At 52.0% G+C, this 8,965-nt stretch overlaps 1 protein-coding gene across 1 annotated transcript in view; it reads right to left on the minus strand.

The window, feature by feature from the left end:
* LOC135921077 (uncharacterized) overlaps positions 1 to 1,306 on the minus strand; it is a 50,821-nt gene extending 49,515 nt beyond the window's left edge. The window contains exon 1 of the mRNA XM_070533287.1: positions 1,265 to 1,306. Within this exon, the coding sequence (XP_070389388.1) occupies positions 1,265 to 1,306 (42 nt within the window). The remainder of the gene's footprint in view (positions 1 to 1,264) is intronic.
* Between the last annotated feature and the right edge of the window lie 7,659 nt (positions 1,307 to 8,965).

Raw genomic sequence — 8,965 nt, forward strand, 5'->3', positions numbered from 1 at the left:
CCATACGTCCGACAGCGCGTTCCTAGGCGCATGAGCGCCGCAGAATCGGCTCCGCACTCGGAAGTGCCACACCACACGCCTAATGTCATCAAGCCGGCGACGCTAGTTTTCAACGCTGCCCTCCCTTCAAGCGCACCTTCAGTGAATATGGCTGAGACAGGCGAAAGTGAAGCCAAGAAACCACGGGTTGACGACGACAAGACATCTACCTATGAGCTAAGTGACGATGAAGACATAGACTGAGATGACACGCCGTTCTCTTCGGTATCGTATAAAAAGAAGCGGCCTGAGGGAATTCCAGATGTGTTTCGACCCTCACAGGAAGGGCGCAACTTCTGGCAAGTGAATCCGAACCGCGCTGCGTCGGAAATTGTCTCCGCGGCAAAGGAAAAAGTACAGTCATTCCGCGTGAACAGAGATGGAAGTTTCGCTGTCAATGTTATTTCAGTCTCATCTGCACGACATCTTCTGTCGATGAGCGAAGTGGCTGGTTTGGGAGTCAAACTGTTCATTCCGGCATCTTATACCAAGAATGTCGGCAAGATACGCCATGTGCCAGTTGAGTATACAGAAGAACAACTGGTTGACTTCCTGAAGGACTTTGGCGGGACATCTGCCCGTCGTCAAGTACGCTACAATCGCCAAGAAGATGGAGCGGTAGAAGCAAGCCCTCTGAGATCTGTCATTCTCCATTTCAGAGAAGACAAACCAATGCCGCAACGAGTGCATCTAGGTTTCACAAGTCATCCCGTACAAGAATATCATGGCCCTGCTCTGAGATGCTACAACTGCCAGAGATTTGGACATTTATCGAAGAACTGCCGCAGTCCACGTCGCTGCAAGATATGCTCAGAAGACCACGACCATTCAGAGTGCAAGTCTGTGTGTCAGCCAAAGTGTGCCAACTGTGGCGGAAACCATACAGCTTCCTTCTCCGGGTGCCCTCAGAGCAGAGCTGCCTCAAGGTTGCGCAGACATGAGTTGAAATACGGAAGACTGCCTCCTCGTAATGCGCCCCCACCCAACCTTGATGCTGTAAGATGCGCGCCCCCAACTGCCAACAAAGAGAAAGAGCAAGTGGTCAATATGAACTATTCTGCAGCTCTAAAGCACTCAGGTCGACAACATTCTGACAGCGAGCGACACGATCCACCTCCAGAGAACACTACTCATCTTGCCCAGGCTTCGAGTGAACTTCGCCGACCTTCTAAACAACGCCCTGGGCCATTGACACAGCAGCCTCAACAAACATCTGAGCGACTACCTCAACATTCGCCTCAACCACATCTGTCATCCCAGCGACCATCTCAGTCAGCTCTTCAGCGACCTGCTTCGAGCACACATGGAGCTTCAGCGTCGTTTGGTGACTACGCGTCTTTACCCGTGGCACAGATGATCCTGCCCGTGCTATTCACAGCTCTGCGTGCAATTCTCAGTGCCATTCCACACGCAAACAACCTTCCAGAGGTGAAAGCACTGCTTTCTATGGAATCGTTGGTGCTTCCACAACCACCAACAGCTCCACTGCAGGCTTACAATGAATAATCGTTATAACAATGTTTTCATATTTCAGTGGAATGCTAATAGCCTTCGAAATAAGTCAGCTGATTTTCGCAAACTACTAGCTCAACATAACTTTCCTGTTTTATGCATACAGGAAGCAGGCGTACGAGATGACTTTCGTCTTTCCAACTATGTTATATATAAATCATCGCGCATTGCTGGAAATAGTAGAGCGATGTTATGCGTGAGAAAAGACCTGCCGTCCTATTTAATACAGTCGAGCGATTCAAACATACCGGAGTTCGTAACATGCAAGATATCTTTCAGAAATACAAGCGTCACAGTGATCAGTCTTTATCTACAATGTTCTAGCAAAATATCAGTAGAAAGCTTGGTGAATGTGTTTGGTATCGCAAACTCACATGTGCTGGTTTGTGGGGACTTCAACGCACATAACGTCATCTGGGGCAGTGAATATAATGACTCCCGTGGAAGCATTATAGAGTCTGCCGCAGAAAAAAGTAATCTGATTGCGTTAAATGGCAGCTCTCCAACCTTCTTGCAGGGGTTTCGTTACTCAAGCTGTATATATTGCTACGGCACAATATGTGCGATCACGAAAGGCCAGCAGTGTGAAGACGACGACGACGATCTAGAAGCTAGCGCGGGCTGTTGCCTCTTGGCCAAGCGCAGCGTATTTTCCCTGTAAATATATTTGTACATAGCTTGTCGTCTGCGTCTTCCTACGTAACATATTTGGTGGAGGTGGACGTTCCCTGTACCTCGTCACGGAGCTTCGCAGTGGACGGTACGTCGCGCCTACCTTCATGGCTCCCGGCGACGCCAACCCGACTCCACCGGCTCCGACACCTGCTGCCCCTTCGACGACCTACATCACCCTCTCCGCTCCCCGTGATCCTGGCGTATTCTCGGCAAAAGATGGGGAAGACGTCGAGGACTGGATCAGCCTGTACGAACACGTCAGCCGCAATAACCGGTGGGACCCAACTATCATGCTCGCCAACGTCGTCTTTTACCTCGGTGGCACACCTCGAGTTTGGTATCGGACGCACGAAGATGAGCTGACCAGTTGGGATTCACTTAAGCAAAAGCTTCGAGACTTGTTCGGCAACCCCTACGGTCACCAACTTGCCGCGCAGAAGGCGCTTTCCGGTCGTGTGAAGACGTCAACGGAGCCCTACGTCACGTACATTCAGGACGTCTTGGCTCTGTGCCGCAAAGTTGACACCCACATGACTGAGTCAGACAAGGTTTCCCACATCCTCAAAGGCATTGCCGATGACGCCTTCAACTTGCTCGTTTGCAACAACGTAGCCACGGTGGATGCTGTTATAAAAGAGTGCCGCCGCCTGGAACTCGCCAAAAGCCGACGTATTGACCAGCAGTTTGCCCGTCTGCCCAACACCCCAGCGACATCTTCCTGTGCCGACGCTCCTCGTCCCACCAACACTGCCGATGTTACCAGGATCGTCCGGCGTGAGATCGAGGCCGCCTATCCGGCTGCCTTCGACTCCAGTCCCACCACCACATCTGCAGTCACGGTCTCACTGATCCAGGCAGTTGTCCGCCAGGAGTTTGAAAACATGGGTCTTCACACCATCTGCTCGGCCCATCGCCCTGATAGCCGCCCGGCTTCTTCGATTTCGCCCCGTCCCGCATCTTCTTACCCACCACGTTTCCGCAACCCATCTGAATGGCGCACTGCTGACGACAAGCCTATTTGTTTCCACTGCCATCGCATCGGGCACATTTCTCGGCACTGTCGTAGTCGCTGGAGTTCCCCGATCCGGTCTACTTATACTGCCTACTCTCGCCCCTCAGGTGGCCCTTCTCGTCCCTATGCCGCACGCTCCGATAATGCCGCCACTGATTCTCCTGCAACGAACCGCCCCTATTCTCGTTCGCCTTCGCCCCAACGACGACAATCTCGCTCTCCCCAGCCCCGTCGCTCCTATTCGCCGACTCCCTTCGGACGCCGCTCCCAGCCGGAAAACTAGACGATGCAGCGCCTCGAGGTGACGCTGCATTGCCCCCTACGCCGCCAAATCCTCTACTGACTTTGCCCACTCATCTGAACCTTCTTGACGTGCAAGTCGACGGTGTTTCTGTGTCTGCTCTCATAGACACTGGGGCGCATTTGTCCGTAATGAGCGCTGACCTTCGTAACCGGCTCAGGAAAATTATCACGCCCGCCACAACGCCTGTTGTCCGTGTCGCCGATGGCGGAACAGCCCCCGTCATTGGTATGTGTACCGCCCGCGTCTCCTTCGCCGATCGCTCAACAATCGTGCTATTCACAGTCATCGCCCACTGTCCCCACGACATCATCCTCGGCTTAGACTTCCTCTCCGCACATTCTGCTCTCATCGATTGTTCCGCCAGTACTCTCCGCCTTGACCTGCCTGTTCTGGATCCTGCTGAACCACACCCCAGTCGCCTCAGTTCCGCCGCCTTCGTTCGCTTGCCACCTTCGGCACTGACCTACGTTGACCTAGTGTCATCCCCACCAGTCCCCGACGGTCACTACATCGCGGCTCCTATGCCAGACGTCCTCCTTACACACGGGATCACAGTACCCCATACCGTTTTATCTATTACGGCGAATTGCGTCTGCCTGCCAGTGGTCAACTTTGGCTTGACGACACAAGTGCTGCCACGTGGGATGTCTTTGGCCCAACTTTGTTCATTCGAGGATCACTCAGTAGCATCCATTGCAGTAGACGACACTTCATCCGATACTCCTCTCCCATCGCAGTCGACAAATTGTACCATCGCTGACTTACGGAAAATGATTGCCCCCGACTTGCCCTCCGAGCACGCTCGTGAACTCTACCGCGTTCTGTTTTCCTACCACGATATTTTTGACTTTAACGATCGTCCTTTAGCCCAAACTACAGCTGTCAAACATCGCATTAATACCGGCGATGCCCCTCCTATTCATCGCCGCCCGTATCGAGTGTCACCAGCTGAGCGTCAAGTTATTCACGCAGAAGTTCGCAAAATGCTTGCCAAGAACATTATCGAACCGTCATGTAGTCCTTGGGCGTCACCGGTTGTGCTGGTAAAAAAAGAAGGATGGCTCATGGCGCTTTTGCGTGGATTATCGGCACCTTAACAGGGTTACCAAAAAGGACGTGTATCCCCTACCTCGGATTGATGACGCCCTTGACTGCCTCCACGGTGCTCGCTATTTCTCCTCTATTGACCTTCGCTCCGGCTATTGGCAGATTGCCGTGGACGATCTCGACCGCGAGAAGACTGCCTTTGTAACACCCGACGGTCTTTATCAATTCAAGGTGATGCCGTTCGGCCTATGTAACGCTCCTGCCACTTTTGAACGCATGATGGACTCCCTTCTTCACGGTTTCAAATGGTCCACGTGCTTGTGCTACTTGGACGACGTTATCGTATTCTCCCCAACGTTCGCTACGCACCTCGAGCGCCTCTCAGCAGTCCTGGACGTTTTTCGGCGAGCCGGTCTGCAACTCAACGCACCGAAGTGCCAATTCGGCCGTCGCCAGATTACCGTCCTTGGACATCTCGTTGACGCGAACGGAGTGCAACCGGACCCAGGCAAGATCCATGCTGTTACGCACTTCCCTGTTCCGAAGTGTGTCAAGGCTGTGCGCAGCTTCATCGGCCTTTGTTCGTACTTCCGCCGTTTCGTGAGGAATTTCGCCGCCATAGCACGACCACTAACCGACCTTTTGAAAAAAGATGCTCCTTTCCAGTGGGGCGATAACGAGGCCTCTGCATTCTCTCATCTAATCGACATTCTCACAACGCCTCCCGTTCTGGCCCATTTCGATCCTTCTGCGCCTACCGAAGTCCGTACTGATGCCAGCGGTCACGGAATTGGAGCAGTACTGGCACAACGCCAGCGTGGCCACGACCGTGTTATCGCTTACGCCAGCAGGCTCCTCTCACCCGCGGAGCGCAACTATTCCATCACTGAGCGTGAGTGTCTGGCCCTAGTTTGGGCGGTTGCGAAATTCCGCCCATACTTATATGGGCGATCCTTTTCCGTTGTCACAGACCATCACGCGCTTTGTTGGTTATGCTCATTGAAAGACCCTTCAGGAAGACTTGGTCGCTGGGCCTTACGCCTCCAAGAATATTCGTTCTCTGTCACCTACAAATCTGGCCGACTACACAAAGACGCTGACTGCCTGTCTCGCTACCCGGTAGATGAGCCTGCCGACGCCGACAGTAGTACCGCCGACGGCATTTTCTCTGTGTCTGCCTTCGCTAACATCGCCGATGAGCAGTACCGAGACCTATCGCTGCGAGTACTCATCGAGCGTCTGCGCTCTACACCTACCGACGCATCCATTCGCCGATATGTCCTCCAGGGCGGCATTCTGTACCGAAGGAGCTTCCTCCCTGATGGCCCTGATCTTCTTCTTGTCGTGCCAAAACATCTACGACAGACTGTGCTCTTTGAGATGCATGACGCACCCACTGCAGGACATCTTGGGGTAACCCGCACGTACGACCGCGTCCGCCGCCGCTTCTATTGGCCCGGTCTCGCTCGCTCCGTTCGACGCTATGTTGCTGCCTGTGATCCCTGCCAGCGTCGGAAGACACCTCAGGTGCTACCTGCCGGTCATCTCCAGCCGATCACCGTCCCTGTGGAACCGTTCTTTCGTGTTGGATTAGACCTGCTCGGTCCCTTTGCCACGTCATCCTCTGGGAACAAATGGGTAGCCGTCGCGACTGATTACGCCACCCGATACGCTATCACGCGGGCTCTCCCTACCAGCTGCGCCACTGACGTCGCGGACTTTCTCTTGCGCGACATTATCTTGCTTCATGGCGCCCCGCGACAGCTGCTTACTGACCGTGGTCGAAACTTCCTCTCGAAAGTTATCGCTGACATTGTGCGTTCCTGTTCCATTCAACACAAACTGACCACTTCATACCATCCTCAAACCAATGGCCTGACAGAGCGGTTAAACCGTACTCTTACCGATATGCTGGCCAAGTACGTTTCCAAGGACCACCACGACTGGGACATTGCCCTTCCTTACGTCACATTTGAGTACAATTCTTCCCGGCACGACACCGCCGGAATTTCTCCCTTTTATCTACTGTACGGTCGCGAACCTACCTTGCCCCTAGACACGGCACTTCCTCCTGCTGCGGTCTCAACAAGCGCGTATGCGCGCGACGCCATCGCCCTCGCCGACCATGCACGCCATCTTGCCCGTGCTCGACTTACGGCCTCACAGACCACTCAGCAGTGTCAGTACAACGCCCGCCATCGTGACGTACAGTTTTCACCTGGTGCGCTCGTGCTCCTGTGGTCGCCCTCTCGTCACGTCGGACTTTCAGAGAAGCTTCTTTCGCGATACACAGGGCCCTACCGCGTGCTGCGCCAGGTGACGCCTGTGACTTACGAAATTGCTCCTGTGGGCTCAAGCTCGTCCTCTCCTGTGGCATCTAGTGATGTCGTACACGTCAGTAGGCTCAAGGCCTACTACACTGCTTCCGAGTCCGATCTTTAGTCGCTCCGGGACGGCGCTTTTGCAGCCGGGGGTAGTGCTACGGCACAATATGTGCGATCACGAAAGGCCAGCAGTGTGAAGACGACGACGACGATCTAGAAGCTAGCGCGGGCTGTTGCCTCTTGGCCAAGCGCAGCGTATTTTCCCTGTAAATATATTTGTACATAGCTTGTCGTCTGCGTCTTCCTACGTAACAATATGTTACGCTCTGCTCCCAAGACCTTCTTGATGGTGTTGAATGGTCAACGGACATAGAAACGCACGGTAGTGATCATTTTCCGATCCTGGTCAAACATCGCCTCATACGGAGTGAAGGGACCCGCCGCTACTCAAAGTATACTAATTGGCAAAGTTTTCGGCACCATTTAAGTAATTCATTAGGTGAAAATCCGAACTTTCAAAGTTTTGCAAATACATTGTGTGAGTCCTACAAGAACTGCACAAAGCAAGTCATTATTCCAAATGAATACGCTGCAGTCGACGGCGAATATGAATGCCTAAGAGCAATTAGAAGGCGCGCGGAACGGGCTTACCGCCGCAGTGGAAAGCTGGATGATTACAAAACGGCACAGAAAGTTCAGTCAACTTCGCGCAGACGCTTACAAAAATTAGGTACAAGAAAATGGCGAGAATGCTGCGCGTCGTTGTCTCCGTTTACTCCAGTTCCCAGAATATGGTCCGTAGTCCGATCTTTTAGTGGTCCAGTTACCCAGAGCCATCCCTTTCGAGCCCTTGCCATAGCTCGAAGCACTCCGGAAACATCTGTTGCTGACGAATTTTGTCAACTTATATCCAGACTAGGAATTCCGGTTACTTGCCAAGAATTTGCAAGTTCGACAACACTAGCAGAACAGAAGCTTCGTGCGTGCTTTATGTCACAACATCCACAACTTGATTGTGAGTTTAGATTAAATGAATTGAAAAGTGCTCTTTCGTCATGCCGTACAAAGACAACCGCAGGCCCAGATGGTGTTACGTATGTGATGTTGAAGAACCTAGGTCCAGTAGGAAGAATGACTCTTTTGGAGATATTTAATGATATCTGGATAAGAGAGACTTTACCGGATTCATGGAAACTAGCACGGGTAATTCCAGTGCTAAAACCAGTAAAGACTCCACTTTGTCTTGACTCCTACCGACCCGTCAGTCTCACAAGCTGTTTTTCCAAACTAATGGAGAAGATGATAGACAGTCGACTGCAATGGTGGTGTGAACACACACATGTGTTTTCCGACCACATGACCGGTTTTCGACAAAATCGTTGTACAATGGATGCAGTATTAGATATTGCCACATACGTCGAACAGGAACGAAGCTGCGGAAATGTCACAGTAGCAGTATTCTGAGACATTCAAAGAGCATTCGACACTGTAAGTCACATACACGTCCTTGCTGGTATGTTAGAGCTTGGCCTACATGGTCGAACGCTGCGATGGGTGTCCAACTTCTTGAAAGATAGAAAATTATTTATGGAAACAATAGAAGGAGAAAGTAATTATCACAGCATCACGCAGGGCGTTCCGCAGGGCAGTGTTCCCAGTCCGTTCTTATTCAATTGTGTCATGGCAGCCTTGCCACAAAAGCTCCCGTCTGGTCTACGGTATTCTCTGTACGCAGATGACATCTGCATATGGGCCTCTGGTGCTAATATACAAGACATTCAAACAACGCTGCAAGAGGGCCTTGATAGTATCGACACCTTTTTAAAAGAAAGATGCATGAGTCTTTCATACGCAAAGACAGCCGTACTTCCTTTCACTAGACGACAGTTGATTAATTTCCAACTTAGGCTTAACGGGCAAGCTTTGATGTTTGTGAAAGAGCATAAATTTCTTGGAGTTATTCTTGATCGCCAACTTACATGGGCTTCACACATCCGCGCAATTGAAAAACAGACCAATGCAGTAATAAACGTACTTCGGTGACTCGCAGGC

The sequence above is a fragment of the Dermacentor albipictus genome, chromosome 2, assembly GCF_038994185.2.
Source record: "Dermacentor albipictus isolate Rhodes 1998 colony chromosome 2, USDA_Dalb.pri_finalv2, whole genome shotgun sequence".
In the NCBI taxonomy this organism is placed as follows: Eukaryota; Metazoa; Arthropoda; class Arachnida; order Ixodida; family Ixodidae; genus Dermacentor; species Dermacentor albipictus.